The sequence below is a fragment of the Eptatretus burgeri genome, chromosome 5 (genome assembly GCF_056783735.1).
Source record: "Eptatretus burgeri isolate ZD-2024b chromosome 5, Ebu_testis_v1, whole genome shotgun sequence".
Taxonomy (NCBI): Eukaryota; Metazoa; Chordata; class Myxini; order Myxiniformes; family Myxinidae; genus Eptatretus; species Eptatretus burgeri.
This window is the reverse complement of record NC_140965.1, coordinates 13,778,841-13,798,104: the sequence shown is the minus strand read 5'-3', so window position 1 is coordinate 13,798,104 and position 19,264 is coordinate 13,778,841. Positions and strand designations below refer to the sequence as shown.

General features: G+C 48.8%; 1 protein-coding gene and 1 pseudogene across 5 annotated transcripts in view; one reads left to right on the top strand and one right to left on the bottom strand.

The window, feature by feature from the left end:
• The window catches only part of LOC147025873 (hematopoietic lineage cell-specific protein-like), an 83,081-nt gene extending 64,424 nt beyond the window's left edge, over window positions 1-18,657 (top strand). For all 5 annotated transcript variants that reach the window (XM_085880783.1, XM_085880782.1, XM_085880781.1 and 2 more), the window contains 5 exons: window positions 697-842; window positions 1,033-1,324; window positions 1,430-1,573; window positions 17,599-17,640; window positions 18,013-18,657. In XM_085880783.1, the coding sequence (XP_085736909.1) occupies window positions 697-842; window positions 1,033-1,324; window positions 1,430-1,573; window positions 17,599-17,640; window positions 18,013-18,149 (761 nt within the window). In that variant the 3' untranslated portion in view covers window positions 18,150-18,657. The remainder of the gene's footprint in view (window positions 1-696; window positions 843-1,032; window positions 1,325-1,429; window positions 1,574-17,598; window positions 17,641-18,012) is intronic.
• LOC147025874 (uncharacterized) lies at window positions 12,344-16,678 on the bottom strand (annotated as a pseudogene).
• Window positions 18,658-19,264: the final 607 nt, after the last annotated feature.

The following is a 19,264-nucleotide window of genomic DNA, read 5'->3' as shown; positions in this document are numbered from 1 at the left end:
TCACAGGTAGGGTGATTCATCAATGTGTGTGTTGTCCCTCGGATGGACGTTACACCGGGCATCCCGTCTGCCAGCATTAGTTGGTGGACGTTAAAGATCCCATAGTGTCCTTGACAAAGAGTAGGTGAGCTATCGCTGGCACTGTGAACTAATTACAAATTCCTGCGCTGACAAGTTGAATGTCAGGCCGACCCAGTTCGTTCATGAGGACTCGGGCCAAGCTTCCCTCGGCCGACCCGACAAGAAAGTTGGGATAATGGTGGCCGTTAAAAAGAAGAAGTCGTAGTCTGCAGATAAGAGGGGAAAGTGGAAATGACAGAAAGAGGAAGAGTTAGGGGGAGGGAGGAAGGAGGAGTTTTCATTTTACTTAGATTGGAACCGATGTCTTTAGTTTTGCACTTTATTGTTATAATTCTGTTATTTAATCAAACCAAGTGTAAATGTTTGACATGTTGTGTATATCTATCTTAGCTTAACATGTGCTGACAAAACGCATTACATCCACATTCTCTCAATAACCTCAAACTTCACTGACTTGTCGTGTCAATTGACTTGATAAGAAACCATATCAGGCAAAATTTTGAGATGGTTGATGTATATTTTTCATATAGAATGTGCACTCAGGTGTGCTGAGATGATCTATTTAAATCCAATGAGAAGTGTCCAACTGCCACCATCTTCAACCCCCTCTGTCAGAGCTTGCTGGCAAGGCAAGCGACCTACGCCGCCAGTTTGAACGGATGGAGCAGGCCAAACCCAGCGAAGATCACAGAAGAATTGAGGAGGAGAGGGACCGGAGGCGTTTGCAGGACCAGGCCGATAAAAAGCGTGCTTCTCCCATGGTAAACATGTCCTCACCTCACACCTATTACAACTGAAGTAAAGGTGTTCCCAAAGCTATGAAGAACATCACGACCAAATAAATATCTCTTGTGCCCCTCCTGACAAATATCCAGGTTCAGGGTTTTGGAAATATAAAAAAAAAATTTAACTTAGAAATATCGTTTAACTCAATTAACCTCTAATTTCCAGGTTCCATTCACTGCCAGTCTGCAAGAGGCGCAAACGGCTGAAAAACAGGTCGAAAGGCCTGCCATGGCCGAGGAGGCTCACAGTCCAGTACAGTATCAGGAGGCAGAGAAAAACTCTGACAATGACTGCAATGAGGATGCAACATCAACCTACACTCTCCCAGAAGACGTGCCGTACCATGGCCGTGCCCAGGAAAAGATTGCAGTTGGCTTGACACCAAGCCGTTATCAAGAAGATGATGTATACGAAGAAACGGATTCATTGAGTTTCAACACCGTCCACACAGGACAAGGTAGCTTTGTTGACAAATATGTAACAATTCAATGTGAGGTTAACAAGGTTGAATCGCATGATGATACATCTTGGTTTACATATCAAGAGCAATATGCATGCACAGGGGCTCCTGAATACCCGATTGGAGGTGGAGAACAAGAGAACACCGGAAATGATGACATTTATGGAGACCCTGATGAGAACGATAATCCTCAAGAGGGATCATTGGATGATATTTATGAAGAGGTTAAAGAATCCTCTGCTGGAGGTGAGAGTTTGAAAACAAACATCACACCCATTGTTTTGCTTGTTATGAGATTGAAGTTCACCACCAAAAAATTATAGGAATTAAAAGTGTGGTAAAGGTGGAATGCACAAACCACCTCGTAAATTCGAGGCTTTCTAAGAATGTAGGGTGAATGGCCCATGTAGTTCCAGATTTTAGAATCCATTCTGTGGCCAAACATTGAGGTTTTTTTCTCTCTCTCTCTCTCTCTCTCTCTCTCTCTCTCTCTCTCTCTCTCTCTCTCTCTCTCTCTCTCTCTCTCTCTCTCTCTCTCTCTCTCTCTCTCTCTCTCTCTCTCTCTGTCTCTGTCTCTGTCTCTGTCTCTGTCTCTGTCTCTCTCTGTCTCTGTCTCTGTCTCTGTCTCTGTCTCTGTCTCTGTCTCTGTCTCTGTCTCTCTCTCTGTCTCTGTCTCTCTCTGTCTCTCTCTCTGTCTCTGTCTCTGTCTCTGTCTCTGTCTCTGTCTCTGTCTCTGTCTCTGTCTCTGTCTCTCTCTGTCTCTGTCTCTCTCTCTCCCCCTCTCCCCCTCTCCCCCTCTCCCCTCTCCCCTCTCCCCCTCTCCCCTCTCCCCTCTCCCCCTCTCTCCCTCTCTCCCTCTCTCCCTCTTTCCCTCTTTCCCTCTTTCCCTCTTTCCCTCTTTCCCTCTTTCCCTCTTTCCCTCTTTCCCTCTTTCTCTCTTTCCCTCTATATCCCTATAAATAGGATTCACGATGAGAACAGTGAGATTTCCCTGTGTATGGGGTTCACTATGAGTAGTTGGATTTCCCTGTACATGGGGTTCATTATGAGTACTGTGGGATTTCCCGATACATGGGGTTCATTATGAGTACTGTGGGATTTCCCAATACATGGGGTTCATTATGAGTACTGTGGGATTTCCCAATACATGGGGTTCATTATGAGTACTGTGGGATTTCCCGATACATGGGGATCATTCTGAGTACTGAGGGATTTCCCTGTGCATGGGGTTCACCATGAGTACAGTGGGATTTCCCTGTGTATGGGGTTCACTATGAGTAGTGGAATTTCCCTGTATATGGGGTTCACTATGAGTACAGTGGGATTTCCTTGTGTATGGGGTTCACTATGAGTAGTGGGATTTCCCTGTATATGGGGTTCACTTTTGAGTACTGTGGGATTTTCCTGTACATGGTGTTCATTGTGAGTAGTGTGGGATTTTCCTGTATATGGGGTTCACTACGAGTACAGTGGGATGCTCTGCTGTACTCATGATATTGCAATATGCTACTTGGTTATAGACAACCCTGGTTATTGGAATCTTCTTTTGACCCCTCAGCCCGAATTGGGCTGAAAAGGGGGTATTGTCGTCACAGGCGTTGTCCGGGCGTCCGTCCGTTCGTCCGTCTGTCAACTTTTGGTTTCCGTCAATTTCGAGGAGAACGCCTTGTGCGATTAAATCCATTTTTGCAGGGTGTGTTGGGGTTGAGTAGAGGAAGGTTCCTTTCGAAAATGGGCGCGCTGCGATTTTCAATGTGGCCTCCATGGCAGCCATCTTGAAATTGGTTTCCGTCGATTTCGAGGAGAATGCCTTGTCCGATTAAATCCATTTTTGCTGGGTGTGTTGGGGTTGAGTAGAGGAAGGTTCCTTTCGGAAATTGGCGTGCTGCGATTTTCAATATGGCCACCATCTTTAAATTGGTTTGCGTCAAGGGGCTGAGGGGTTACGCCCGCTTTGCGGTGCTATTTTTATTAGAGTGCGGTAGCACTCCATATGTAGGGATGACACAGGAAAAAAATGGCTGCCCTTTCAAATGTGTATAAAATTAATGCTTAAAAACTACTACAGGGTGAAGTCATAAACTTTTAAAAGGCAAAGCTCTTATTCTCGAACGTTTTCATAACTAACAAGACTGAAAAGACATCAAAATACATCCTTTAAGTACCAGATCAAGAAATCGCAAAATCGCCGAATTGTTGATAACTGTCATCCGGCCGAGCACAATAATGGCTGAAGCAATTACAATGATTCCAATGGAAGGAAGCAACATTCTCTCTTTGGAATTGTACCTGTACCATAACTTTTTTTTGTTGATCACATTTTTAAAATAATACAATTACAAGAGAGTACCAAAGTGATGATGTCATGTTGGCATGAAAATGCACAGCCTGATTCTTCAATCTCATCGAAGCAGGCGATGCATTACCATCATCGTGTTATCATCAATCACGAGTCATTGCATCAGTGCATTATCCAATAAAATGGTTACTTCGGAGCATAGTATAGAGATGTTCGAGTAAAGTGCGGTCTACCAGCAACATCCTCTGTAGACGGGTCAATATACTGCCTGACCCCCAAAAAATTGCAAATTTTTGTTTTATGCTTATTTCTAGTAGTTTATGATGTGGAAGACAACATATTAAAAGTTGGACAATTTTGACGCATGGGGAAAGTCCCTCAGTGACGTCAGAAAACAAGATGGCTGCCGGCAGATAAAACGTCAAAAAATTGACTGATAATCATCAGACCACGAACAATTTAAAGTTAATTTTGCACCAATATTTGTATTATGATCGTTGCTGGTAGTTTATGCAGTGCTTATCCTGAGACCATTTGCAATTTAAAGTAAATATTTGCACAAATATATTGTTGTGGTTGACCAAATTCGCAAACCACCATTCAGGTCCCTTAGGTGAGATATCTCCGTAAGTATATGTGTAGTTAGGCCCAAACCCGTTGTCTAGTGGGAATACATGTCATTCATGCGTGCTGCGACTCTTCAGGATAGCCGTTTTTCTTTTACTATCTTTATTTTGGACCAACCGCCATTATTACCACCACCAACCACGTCTCAACAGTCATCACAGCATCAACCACCCACCACAACGCCGCTTCACCACAACAGCCACGACCTTTACCGTCACACCTCGCAACCGTCGCATCGCCACCGTTCTTGCGCCGCTTGTGGGTACCGGTATTGGACTCGTGCAGGGCGCGCACCGAACAGCGTGTACAAAACATCACGGACTTTCCGCAGAAAAACGGATCAAAAACGACTCACGCCCACTTTTGTTCCGTCCAATCGGTGAGCGAGGGGCGATTTGGCCCCGCCTCCAGGGCGTTGGAGGGCGGTCGCTATATGCAAATTCATGGATCAAAAAGCATTCACGCCCACTTTTTCTCGAGCCAATGGGGAGCGAGGTGAAAGGTCGAAGGCAGGGGGTCAAAGGCGAAGCCACGGGGCTTATATAAGCGGCTGCGTTCGTCAAAAAAGGTGGTGTGCGTTGGAAAGAGTGAGTTCGGAGTTCAAGAGAGTCGTCGGTGGAGCTGGAAGGAAGTTGCGCGTTGGAACAAGCTGTGCGTTGGAACGAGTTGTCGGCGGAGCTGTGGAGAGGTGGCGGCGGCGAGGACGGACGAGGGGGTGCTCGCGTCGGTGCCGGGAGCCGAAGGCAGGAGGCCGACGGCGCGACCGAGGTGGAGGAGGAGACGCTCGCCGCGGGACCCGAGACAGGGTTATATCCTCCTTTCCCCGAGCATCAGCAACCCCCTCCTGTTTCCCCCCGCGCTGAGATAGTGCGACAAAGGGGGCCCCCTTCCCACCCCCTGCCGGACACTGTCCGCGAGGCCCGCGGAGTTGAGGCACCACCACCGCTCCGCGTCTCATCATCAGACGGGTAGGCCCGACACGGTCTCGGCCCCAGGCCCGCCTACCCCCTCATCCTGGAGGGTGGTTCTCTTTTCTTTTGCTTTGGGAATGTGTGTTGTCGGCGCCGTCTGTGAAGTAAAATTGTATAAGTGTTGCCGTGTGCTCGCGTAGTCGGTATTAGATCTGCATTGTCGCATTTGCTTTTTGTCTTCTTTTCTATGGGCTTTTGGTGGAATTGTGTATGTGTGCTTTCCGTTCATCGCGAATAAATGTGCTTTATGTTGAACTGTTTTCCCGCTTCGCTTCGTCATTTCTTTCATTGAATCCCCATCTTGCTTCACGTAAAGGGTTGGGCCTGGGCTAAGACGCCCGATAATTAATCGAACCGTCGAGGCCGACGAATAACACCACTCGGTTATCCCGATAGTACGGAATGGGTCGCTTAAGTGGCCCGTGTCCGAAGTCGACCTGCGGCGAGGTGCGATCGCCCGGTCTACCCTCCGTGTGGGTACTTAGGTAGGTCGAATTTGGCGAGCAACCCTATCCCACGCGGGGGCCGATTGGCTCGATCGCGGTGAGACCGAAAGGTCCACCCGTGACTGGTTCCCGGCGTTAGTCCGAGAGGGTCACAACTGGATTGTCCGTCCGGTGGGCGACGTGCCGCGATTCGAGTTACGTGGCCGTCAGCACGCCGGCGGGCGCGAAACCGCGACACTGGTGTCAGGTCGTGCGATACAAACTCATCGCCCTCCTCGCAGCACTGGTAACGGAGAACGGGAAAACGGGCTGTCCTGTCTCCAATTAAATTCACGGGAATCGGTCCAGGGGTGAGAGAAGCGACCCCCGATTCCCTCCAAATTACGAGCGATTCAAATTAACCCTTTCAGAGAAGCAAGATGGCGTCTCAAGGCGAGCGGGAGCCGGGGGTATTAGAAATGGATGTAGAATGTGTAGAATCCATGGCTCAGGATGAAATCCCCGTGCAGGAAATGTTGGTTGTACAGGAAAACGAACTCGCCCAACTGAACCCAGAGCCCGAAATAGGTGCGGCAGCGGCCGCGGTGTATGACACCTCCCCTCCCCCTCTCCACCAAAACCTCCTGATTCTTGCCGAATCGGCTCACCCAAGCGCACCCGACATGGCCCAGCTATACGCCATGCTGGCGGCAATGACAGCAAGGATGGATGCAAATACAAATGAAATGAAAAACGAAATGAAAGGCATGAACGAAAAGATGGATACAAATACAAATGAAATGAAAAACGAAATGAACAAGCAAATAAACGGAATGGAAGCAAACATGAAGGAAGAAATGAAAGAGCTACGGGGTGAGACGCAGAACATGGGCCGATGCCTGCAGGCGGGCATGAAGGCCGTGACCAGGGAGCTGGGAATGGCGACTCCACGTGTGGGAGCAAACGAGCTGGAAGGGGGTGCAGCGGCTGACAGGCCCGCGGTGGAGGCGGGTAAAAAAATAATTCGGGGGGCGTGTTGGGCGAGAGTCGTGACAGAAGAATCGACGGTGACCGAAAGGGAAAAATTAAATGGGGAGACCAAAACGTGTGAGACGAGACACGAGGTGACGACAACAGAAACTTATAAATGTATAGAGACACGGGAGATAGAAAAAATAGAGGAGAGACTGCACGATGAAGACGGGGTAAGTGACGCGCACACACACACGGAGGTAGTGGAGGATAATGGGGGTGAGCTGGCGGACTGGGTAGAGACCCAGTGCGAGCACCTGGATAGCCATGGCCTCCTCCAGGAACGAGGGGAGGGAGTATGCCCCCTTGAGGCGAGTCACGACCAGGTGAGTTCGGTCGTGCTTTGCGAGGTTGAGGGGACGGGTGCTGTGGACGGGTGCACGGAGAGCTTGGGGGGGTATAGAGGCCCCGGAGACCCTTGTGGGGACACAAATCCCCAGTATGGTTGTCCCTGTGTGTGGTGCAAGGTGTGAGTGCGTCCCCGTGTGTGGAAGCGACCCCGTGTGTGAGTGGTGTGGTGGCGATAGTGCCGGATTGCGTGCTTCCCAGCACGCCGTGTGTGGGTGAGGAACCGTGTGTGAGTGAGGCCGTGTGTGTGGATGAAACGGCCAGTGTGGATGAGGCACCGCGGTTGAGTGCCCCCGCGTGTGTGAGTGAAGGACGGTGTGTGGATGAGGCACCGCGAGTGCGTGGAGCCACGTGTGCGAAAGGGGTAATGGCATGCGTGGGTGAACGGCCGAGTGCAAGGGAGACCGTGTGTGTGAGAGAGCGGTATGTGAGGGAGATGTCGGTTGGCATGCGGGAGCACGCAGCCGCGTCTCCCGGTGTGAATGTGATGGAATGGAGTGTGAGCGTCGTAACACGCGGGAGTGCGTGTGTGGAATGGCGACGACGGCGACATGTAAGGAAAGAAAGCCGAGTAGCGGCTGTAGCTGTTTCGGGGACCGTGCCGGGTTCACCCAGCCGCGAGCACGAGGTTCGTGCTGTGCAACGCACGAGACCGCCACGTGCTCGCTTGCGAGAGTGAAGTCCCGGTCCGGAAACGCACGCGGTGGATTTGCCGATCCCGCGACGGACAAAGTTTAGGCAGGATACGGATTTGGACCGGACGGGTTCTCCACGCGATCGTGTGTGTTAAGCTCCAACGGGCAAAGCATATGTGTTCGCGTGGGGAACCCCTCGAGACGTGGGGCTTGTTTTTTTTCTGCGCACGGTGACGTCATGGCTGCACGTGGGGTTGGAATCCGGCAGGAGGGGTATCCCTGCCGGATGGTACCGTCCAAGGAGGGACGAGGAACACGTGCAGCTGCATGACGTCACGGGCAGCTGCAAAGTGCGCGAGTTGCCGCGCTGGTGCTGCGCATGGAAAAAAAAAAAAAACAGCAAGCCTCACTTTCGGGTGCACAGGATTCCTGGGCAAGGGGTGGAAGACCCCCTTGACCTGGGCACAGGATGGAAACTAGTTAGGGGGAAGGGTTAGCTTAGTTAGACCGACTTCATGGGGCAGGGGTAAGTCCTCATGGAGTCCGTGGAATGGATTAGTTAGAGGGATTGTTAGTCAGATTTAGGTTGGGAAATAAAATGATTTTTTGATTTAGAAGACAGTGACAGACAGTGAATGTGTAGTGGGGACGTAGCTTAGCTACGTAGTGTTAAAAGGAACGTGCTATAGTTTAAGGGACGACGTGGGAGCACGAGTTAGTTAGGGGATGTAGTTAGAAGGATGGCAGAATTCAGCGGTGTGTGTGTTGAAGAGTTGGTGAGTTATGAGGTGGAGGCATGTGCTTGGTGAGTGAGTGAGGCCAGTGGGTCTGTGTGTATGGAGCGAATGGGGAATGCATGGTGCGATGAGTGATTGGGGGGAGGAGTGACTCCCGCCCAAGGGACCCCGGGGTCAGTGTAAAGTGAGTTAGGGGGTTAGATAAATTGAAAAATGGAGGTCGTTTTGCTGTTGGTGGGAGTGTAGGCTCGAAACCCGTTTGGAGGGGTGCAGGAGCCCTGTTGACGGGCTTGGGAGCGTGGCTGCGAAAGGTGAGTATCGCTGAGTGGGTACCCCGGGCACCAGGCTAGTCGGCCGTGGTAGGCCAAGGACCCATGGGGGGCCGGGATAGCGTAGTGGGCACGGGTGCGCCTGCTTGGTGCGGGGGCCCGGGGCGCCATTAGCTGCGTGGGCAGTGTTGTGGGCAAGGGTGACCCTCGGAAAGGGGCCTGGGAAGCCAGCCTGCCACGTGTGCGTTTCAGGGGAGGTGCCATGGGGGGCACTCCCCGGTGTTAGGGAGCTGGTAGGCTCGGAGGCAGTGTAGTGCCCGGGGGTGTCATAGCGGGAGAATCGGCAGAGGGTCGTGCCTGCCAAAGGGAGCCACGTGTCCCAGCCATGAGACCGTGTGAGGGCACGGAGAGAAAATTGGGGGGCGAGGCCCGAAATTGTGAGGACACCAACACTGGCGACGGGAATCTGGGTTGTTAGAACCAATAGTTTAAGCGAGAGGCGCTTGTTGAAAGCCCCGGGGTAGTTTAACAGTTAAATGGTTAGGGTAGATTAGGAGATGTACCCCTCCGCACCATCCATCCCCTCGCTGTCGTTGTGGGCCGCTGGACCCACTTGGTGTTAAGATCGCCGAACTCTGGGGAGGCCATTCTGAGGCTTCGTTGGGCCTCGAGACAGGACGTTAGCTCTCCCTTATTCCCCTCTGGGAAGGGAATATAGGGGTTGGGAGTAGGCTAGGTGACAGGATAGGTTAGCCGAACAAGGACGATAAAGGGGGTTAGGGGACGATTTATAGGGGGAAGTAAAAAAAAATAAAATAATAATAATAAAAAAAAATAAAAAAATAAATAAGTTGGGGCTAAATTGTGGTTTGACAAATTAAGGGAGTGGGTATGTACAGTGACAGGCAAAGGCGATAGGTGGGAGGCAGACAGGTAGGTAGGTCCGAGCCCACCTTCCAAGTGGCCAGCACCACCGCACTCCCTCCACCAACCTCCACTGAACGGCAAAGGCTGGCCAACTTCATCGGCTGGCCGTGTTTTGCTTCAAGGCAGAGGGCGGCCCACTTCGTCGGCAGCTGTTGTGTTGCTGCAAGGCCTGTGCCGGCCGGATCATCTGCAGCTGTGGTACTTCAAGGCCTGTGCCGGCCAGTTCGTCTGCCGGCTGTGTTTGCCTGCAGCGGCCTTCTTCTGCGGGCTGTGTTTGCCTGCTCACCTTTGCCATGCCATGCCCACTGCCCATGTTCACCAGCCCCGTTCAATTTTTGCTCTGCCCCCCCCCCCCTGTTCATTTCCATGTGCGCCAGGATCCGCAAGGCAACAGTTTGCAAGCTGCAAGAACTGCCCTGTTGGCAGCTACAACACGGGCCTGCAGTGGCGGCCCGTGCACCGTGTTTGTGTTCATCCATCCATTTGTTGTGTTCATTGCGTGTGCCACTTGAGCTGGCACGGAGACTACGTTTGTGCGGCCCATGCACCGTTGTGGTTCACTGCGTTCAGTTCAAAAGGGAAGGCCTTGGACTGCGTGTGAGCAGCCAGCCACGTTCCCTGTCACCTGCATTGTTTTGAGCCAGAGACTGCATGCGAGCAGCCTGGCTCCCTGCTAACTGCTTTTTTTTTGCAGAGTTCATTGATCCTGGGCCATGGTTTAGTGTAAAATTTGTAAGTTAAGGTTAAGATGTACTGTAAATATGAGTGCGCCCCCGGCATGTTTGTCTTAGCGCCGGCAATTTTATTTAAGTCGTCCGTGTGAGTGAGTTTGTTGAGGTAGTTACGCAGCCCTCAGGTTATTTATTTTGGGGACACGAATACCATGAATGTCGCACTCAGGGATCCGTAGGTAAAATGTACTAGGGGAAAACTACACATGATGGCACACGAAAATTTGACGACTCGGGACGAGTCTGTAAAAAGGGGAGGGGGTAGTGTTGTGGTTGACCAAATTCGCAAACCACCATTCAGGTCCCTTAGGTGAGATATCTCGGTAAGTATATGTGTAGTTAGGCCCAAACCCGTTGTCTAGTGGGAATACATGTCATTCATGCGTGCTGCGACTCTTCAGGATAGCCGTTTTTCTTTTACTATCTTTATTTTGGACCAACCGCCATTATTACCACCACCAACCACGTCTCAACAGTCATCACAACATCAACCACCCACCACAACGTCGCTTCACCACAACAGCCACGACCTTTACCGTCACACCTCGCAACCGTCGCATCGCCACCGTTCTTGCGCCGCTTGTGGGTACCGGTATTGGACTCGTGCAGGGCGCGCACCGAACAGCGTGTACAAAACATCACGGACTTTCCGCAGAAAAACGGATCAAAAACGACTCACGCCCACTTTTGTTCCGTCCAATCGGTGAGCGAGGGGCGATTTGGCCCCGCTTCCAGGGCGTTGGAGGGCGGTCGCTATATGCAAATTCATGGATCAAAAAGCATTCACGCCCACTTTTTCTCCGGCCAATGGGGAGCGAGGTGAAAGGTCGAAGGCAGGGGGTCAAAGGCGAAGCCACGGGGCTTATATAAGCGGCTGCGTTCGTCAAAAAAGGTGGTGTGCGTTGGAAAGAGTGAGTTCGGAGTTCAAGAGAGTTGTCGGTGGAGCTGGAAGGAAGTTGCGCGTTGGAACAAGCTGTGCGTTGGAACGAGTTGTCGGCGGAGCTGTGGAGAGGTGGCGGCGGCAAGGACGGACGAGGGGGTGCTCGCGTCGGTGCCGGGAGCCGAAGGCGGGAGGCCGACGGCGCGACCGAGGTGGAGGAGGAGACGCTCGCCGCGGGACCCGAGACAGGGTTATATCCTCCTTTCCCCGAGCATCAGCAACCCCCTCCTGTTTCCCCCCGCGCTGAGATAGTGCGACAAAGGGGGCCCCCTTCCCACCCCCTGCCGGACACTGTCCGCGAGGCCCGCGGAGTTGAGGCACCACCGCCGCTCCGCGTCTCATCATCAGACGGGTAGGCCCGACACGGTCTCGGCCCCAGGCCCGCCTACCCCCCTCATCCTGGAGGGTGGTTCTCTTTTCTTTTGCTTTGGGAATGTGTGTTGTCGGCGCCGTCTGTGAAGTAAAATTGTATAAGTGTTGCCGTGTGCTCGCGTAGTCGGTATTCGATCTGCATTGTCGCATTTGCTTTTTGTCTTCTTTTCTATGGGCTTTTGGTGGAATTGTGTATGTGTGCTTTCCGTTCATCGCGAATAAATGTGCTTTATGTTGAACTGTTTTCCCGCTTCGCTTCGTCATTTCTTTCATTGAATCCCCATCTTGCTTCACGTAAAGGGTTGGTCCTGGGCTAAGACGCCCGATAATTAATCGAACCGTCGAGGCCGACGAATAACACCGCTCGGTTATCCCGATAGTACGGAACGGGTCGCTTAAGTGGCCCGTGTCCGAAGTCGACCTGCGGCGAGGTGCGATCGCCCGGTCTACCCTCCGTGTGGGTACTTAGGTAGGTCGAATTTGGCGAGCAACCCTATCCCACGCGGGGGCCGATTGGCTCGATCGCGGTGAGACCGAAAGGTCCACCCGTGACTGGTTCCCGGCGTTAGTCCGAGAGGGTCACGACTGGATTGTCCGTCCGGTGGGCGACGTGCCGCGATTCGAGTTACGTGGCCGTCAGCACGCCGGCGGGCGCGAATCCGCGACAATATGTTCTTTGATTGTTTCTGCCAGTCTATGACATGGAAAGCAACATATAAAAAATTGGACAATTTTGACACATGTGGAAGTACCCATATGCCTTCTAGTCTTAGATTCCAATTTCATCGTCCTCCTCCTCCTCCTCTATCTCTGGTTCAACACTCATATTGTCACAATTGCTGTCCTGGCAATGTCCACATTCACTGGTGCATTCTAATCCATGCTTCCTACATGAACACCTCAGTGTTTTGCACCCCCCTGAACAGTTGCAGTGAATCATCTGAAGTCGTATGTCTGGAGCAGGGCTTTTGTCTGTCATCACTGGAACAAGTTTTCCTCCTTCTACCTTCCATCCCCACTCCGTTGGCTCCATTCCACAACAAAGGCCCATCCATTCCATTACCTGGTAATAGGTCCACAGAGAATGAAACTTGCAGGCAGCGGATGTCGGGGGCAGTCTTTCAGGAGTGACAAATGCATTAGCCCTTGCAACCTTTTTGCAGAGAATGTTGTATCTGATCGATGCCAATGAGTCGTTCTGATTTGCTTTAAACAATGCCACCATTGCTCTGCAGCGTGCAGTTTCAATAACATCCTGACTCTGCTGTGGTTTACAGAACACCTTTGAGCTGTCTATCAGTTCCTTTTCTTTCTTGATGATTTTTTGAAACCCTGACTTCTTTCCAATCCCAAAGACACGAGACATTGCGTCACAGCCAGTTAATGCATGAAGGAACAATATATCTCTGCAGGCTGCATTTCCAAGTATCTGCTGAAAGACTTTGATATTGTAGACATTTGATTTTGCCTTGTCAGAACGGAAATAGAGTTCAATGCAGTTTGCCTCCACCATATAGAAGAGCAGGAGGAGAAGGAGATCTGTATCTTCTCCAATGAGGGTTGTAGATCTGGAAGCCGCATTTGCAATCTCAACATCAGCATCTCCCTCTGCTTGGATCACCTCACAGCCTTCCTTGCGCAACACCTCTATAATCAACAGTATCATTGCCTGCTTGTTTGACTCATTCAACAGAAAGTCCTACTTTTTCCCAACAAATTTTGTTGACTCCGTAATGTTAACCTTAGTGGCATTCTTGTTTCTATTACGACGTTGATGAGAACAGTCCTTTGTGCTTGGCCCAGCCTCATAACCATCAAACACAACAGTAGCTTTGCCATAGTGTCTTACTGTAAATGAGGCATATTCATCTGCAATGGAACTGTAGGTGAATCCCTCTGTCCACTTTAAGCGGTGAATAAGTGATCCCCCGTCAAGAACATAGTGATCTGTTCCTGGAACTGTCTGGTTGGCAGCATTGTCAGATTTGGTTGTAGCATAATTCCTTGTTGCCTCCGCCAACTGTGGTTTATCTGGCTGGCGCAGGATGTTTTTTGCCTCAAAAAGAGACATTGGGTATGGACAGAGTTCATATTTCATCACTTCGCCTATCTGGAGATCTCCCGTCTGTGACACGACTAAGAACCTCTGGAATAGTAACGCTGGATCTATTGTGCGGTCCTCAGCAAATTTGACTGCCCTGCTCATTTGCATTTGCAGTAACCCCTGTGATGATATTGCACAATGACTTGTCATCAGAAAATGGTGTGAAGCTGTCCAGTTTTTCGGCAACTTTGCCACGATCAGCTTCATCTCAACTCACCCTGGATGTTGTCAACTCCTTATGTTGTTCACTTGTTGAGTAGCTACTCGAGGTCAGTTCTTGCATAGCAAGGTTGTAGGAGGACGATATGGTTGAAGACAGAGTCCAAACTGCTCTCTGGTGTTCTGACATCCCACTTCCTCGAGTCAGCCCCCCTTGGCTTTTCAGTGAGCGCATTAATGTCTGTTCTATCATAAGATCAGAGCCTAGGCCAGCCCAGTATTGGTCACTGCGGCGGATTACATGATAACTAGATTGGAACTTCTGATGAACCTCAGGGTTGTCATCCTCTAACGCAAGCATCTTCTCGAGATAGAGTTGAGCTGACTTCAGGTAATTGGGATGGCCAGCAGCTGCAAATATCGGCAAGCAAGCTGATATGGCTTGTAGATGCATCTCTCAGGACCCTGTCCGATCAGTTGCCACAAGTGCCCTTGCAATTCCCAACATACACTGGTAGTTGATCCAAAGTGCACTGGTTTTCGAGTCCTTTGCAAGTTTATTCCTTTCCTGATTCAATCTATTGTCAATGAAATGAATGCACTCTGATTGCAACACAGACTCTATAGTGTCACTTTCGACAGTCTCCAGGGAAATGTACAGTCGCTCCAGTTCTGCCACTTGTTCTTGAAACCCAGGGTCAACTTCCACAATCTTGCCAACAACCTGACGTGTAAGACACTGATCCACAAGCAAATAGCCACGAAAAGCACGTTGCACCGCCTTCCCCTCAGCATGTGCACAACAGCATTTTGACCATACACTGTTTCCAGGATCTCTTTCAGTCCACTTTCATCCATCAAACTTCCAATGGCACCCAACAAATTCATTAATGTGTGGAAGCTCCCAAGCAGTAGCACTACATTATGGATTGGGTTATCAGCAGGAAGAGCATTCACTATCTCAGAGGACTTCTAAAACAGCGGTTGGTCAAATGTGATGATTGCTGGCTTGTTGTGTTTTGATGCAAGTTTGCTCAGGTAATCAAGAGTTGACAAGATGCAGGTTTTGTCACCTGGGTTCATATCAATCATTGGGAGAAACTGTATTGAGGCTTTCCCTGGGTGATCACACTCCTCATGCAGAAAGTGCATCATGCCTTGCCAATTTGGTGCACTCTTTTCGAAGCAAAATGACATCTCCCATAATATGTCAATTGTGCGATCACAAATTGATAACAAAGGGAGGGGCTGAAATTTGAGGTTGCGGTTGATGTGCTCTGCATAGCGGTAATCTATTATATTGATCTTCGTCAGTTCGACGAGCTTCCTGTCAGACATTTTCTTTCTAGATATGATGTGGCTCGATTGCCGCCCTGGTGTAATAGCTGCTATCATGCCCATCCCATGAAAGGTACCCTTTCCATCCAACGTTATGATGTTGTGGTCCACATTGTCTCCAGCAAATAACAAGGATGTATCAAGAATGTCAGTGTCACCTCCAAACACATCCGGAGCAAGAGAAGAGGCTGCATTTACTTCAAACCGTTGCACTTCGGAGTAAGATGAGGAAAAGCCAAAGGTTGATAGACTATCTATCAAGAAACGAGACCTATACAAGTGATGCATTTGCACTGCAAGACCAAGCTGCAATGGTGCAATTACAGCCCTTGGACGCACTGCTTGAATGACTGCTTGTCCAATACCAGCAACCTCCCTCGATGTATCTTTCCCGACCAAAAGATGCTGCAGCAAGAATCGCAGGCTAGCTGGGACATACCCCAATGCAGCAGTAAGGCTTAGGTCTGCAGTAGTTGGGTATGTATCCCCATGTGGTGCAACTGTTGTTTTTATGTCACTTTTTATTAGTTTTGCAGCAGTCTGAAGAATTGCACGTTTTTGTGCTTCTTCATCATCTTCTCGTGGTGCATTCTAGTGGTCACGGAGGATCTGGGACGTTTTTTCTCTGAATGTCACAATGTCTTTTAAGCCTCTACCCTGTGCCATGAATATAGATTCACCATATCGTTTTTTAAGCTGTTCCTTCATGTATTGGTTTCCATATGCATTGGATTCACTATCGCCCAGGTATTGTTCCATTCTAGCCACGAGGTCTGTAATTGTTAACTGTTCCTCATCATTGTCTTCAAGAAAAGAGCACACCTTATCGAAAGCCTCATTCTGGTCACTGTCCTTAGGCCTTCCCATTTTTCATCTCTTGTTTGACTCAGTCGGCTTGAACCGTTGTGGAATGTCTCGCATTGTGCGAAAATTAATGTTGCAGGACTTGTGGTACACACAGTCAGCTGCATGGAGATCACCCTCAAAATATTCAATGCGGCCTTGAACAGCAATGGCCCATTCATCGCTCCTTGTTTTGCAATGAACTGATATAGTTTTAACAAATGCGTCAGTCTTCACGTAGCCAAAACTGGCTGTTTCTGCATGGCCTCGCTTTGGGTCCTCTTCCTTAACTTCAGTGCCGCAGAAAAGGCAATGTGTTTTACTGTCATATGGTCCCAGGGAAATGCGAGCACTCCTCTTGACTGATGGACCTGATTCCACATGATCCTTCTTGGTTAAAGCAATGTCCTTTTTGTTTATGTGATTCACTCGGGATGATTTGTGAACACTGGTACCAGCTAGAATTCTGATGTCAACACCCCTTTCGGTACTTGCACGGTTGATGCCTTCTGCTCCTTTCTCACGAACTAATACCGTTTCCTCACAGTCCAATCCCCTTTGGCATAAAGGGCAGGTCTCTTTACCATAAAGAGTTCATTTTCTATCTCTGAAAATACAAAAATGAGATCTTTTAGAAGCATGCAGTCAATTTACATTGGCCATATACATTGAATGCCATCAGAGCATTCTCCGCCCCTGAAACCGAGATATTTATGTAAGATATATATTAGGAGGAAACATACTATGGAATAATCTGCATAGTGGTTCGTTTTCGACGTAGTGAATCGTGCATGGTTTTGTGACATTTTTATCATGTCAAAATTTTTACTTTCCCATGGTCCATTTCTGTCCAACTTTTGATATGTTCCTAAGTAAGTATTAAAATATAAGGAAATGCAATAAAACAAAAATTTGCAATTTTTTTGGGGTACGGCTGTTCTGGTTGTATATTGACCCGTCCACTGAGTGGAACTGGCAAAATCCAGGGTCACTGTTCACTTCCACTCATTTGTTCCTCTTTTTAACCAACTTCCACATCCTCTTCAATCTCATTCTTCCCTCCAGGTTTTCAAGACAGCTGTTCACCACCATCTCAAATCATTCCCAATCTGAAACCATTCTCTTTTCTACACTCATTAAACCACTCCCACCCCTCCAAAAATTTTGCTTTTGTATCCATCTTGTCTCCTTGTATTCTCTCCTCATTATTACCTGCATCCCTTGTTTGTCCATCTCCGTCGATGTTCTCCCTCCGCCCTACTGTTGGCATTTCCCCCTTGTCCCCTCCTTCTGTTCCTTTTGTAATGTTGTATCCTGATCTGTTCTATGTACACATACAAAAAAAAAAAATCAAAATGGTAAAAATGGCTTTATCTACTGAAGTGTGTGTGTGTGTGTGTGTGTGTGTGTGTGTGTGTGTGTGTGTGTGTGTGTGTGTGTGTGTGTGTGTGTGTGTGTGTGTGTGTGTGTGTGTGTGTGTGTGTGTGTGTGTGTGTGTGTGTGTGTACCATCAGGAGGAAGCTTAACTGCCACAGCAATCTTTGACTACGATGCTGGTGAGTTCCACCGATGAGCCCAAGGACATGCTTAGTTTCAACAATTTGTTTGGAAACCTTCATATCAATTAAATGGTTCATGTTTGGTTTAATGTCAATTATTTTTACTGGAACCTTTTATTCTCACCTGGATGTTTACATTTGCAAAGTTGCGTAGATTATTAATTAATGAGCTAACACAGCCATGTCTGAAACTGATTGACGAGTTGTTTTAATTTCGATGGTATCTTTCTCTCTTTATTACTTTCCTCCTTCACCTAACATCCTTCATTCCATGTTTTCTCCTCATCTCATCTCACTCACTTCTTGTCCTGTTCCCCGCTCTCGCTCCTCTCCGACACACTTCTCCACCCCTCAACTTCTCCCTTTTAGCGGAAGAAGGTGAGATCTCCATCAGAGAGCATGATGTAATCACAGGTGTGCAGATTAGCAGCGATGGTTGGTGGTGGGGTCTCTGTAACGGTTCTGAGGGTTTATTCCCTGCAAACTACGTTGAGCTGGTACAGTAACCTGAACACGTGCGGATTGTGTCTTCATCTTGGACCGTCTGAAGAAAGGAAAAGTTCTGCTGCTTTGCTTGGTCTATTAAAAAATGGTCTTCTTGGTTGCTTTTGATTCTTCTTGCAAACAAAATATCAATGATTGCTTTTGCTGTTCGAAGTTACTTTCGTATTATAAGATGTTTTGTTTTTAACACCTTGGACTTGAGATGGCAGACTGGGACACACGGGGCAGAAAGGACATTGAGCGTCCTGAGCATGGCAGACACAATGCAGGGACAGCAAGAATTCCCTTATTCGTACATTTGTCTCATGTATATCTCAAGCAATTTCACAATAGTATCACATCTGATGATTTCTGACACTGTGGTCTTACTGTGTAATCAAAGGTATTGCAATAAACATGATGTGATCAATATTTTGTGAACTAAAGTTCAGACATGATGAAATGGACACAGCAACAACTGGTCATAATTGTCCCGAACAAAATAAAACTTTTATTATCCTCAAAACAAAAGTTCAGAAAACCTCTTATTTCTGTGAAGGGTAAGCATGCCTGGTACCGTGAAATCATACACCCATGGTGAAACGGCTTGAGACGTGCACGAGACACTTCCAATAGGGATACAAGCCTGTGATGCGATTTGGCCCTTGCCCCATAGTAATATGAACAAGCCTGGTGAGTTTTCAGGCTTATTATCTGACGAACCTGTTATTATTGTCACATTCACATAATTGTGGTCATTTTTCCACGAGGCTGAACAGTTGAGGTTTTGTACCCCACTCATAGGCCAGATCAGAATTCGGACCTCAACCAAAAGCAAATCGGCTTGTTCGAAGCACCAACCCCACTCATCCACCTCGTTTTGTCATAATCACTCCAGAACCTTTTGATATGTCATGCAATATATCATTTTGACAATATCCTTCAACAGTGAAGAGGGACTTTAAAAATTATTGTATTCGGTATATCTACCCCTCTAAAAATTATTGTATATCTACCCCTCTAAGCCTCCACCCCTCCTCCCCTCTAATCCTCTACCCCTCTACCCCTAATAATTATCTCTCTCCCCCTCTACCCCTCGAACTCTCCACTCTTCCCCTCTTCCCTTTGACCCCTCCAA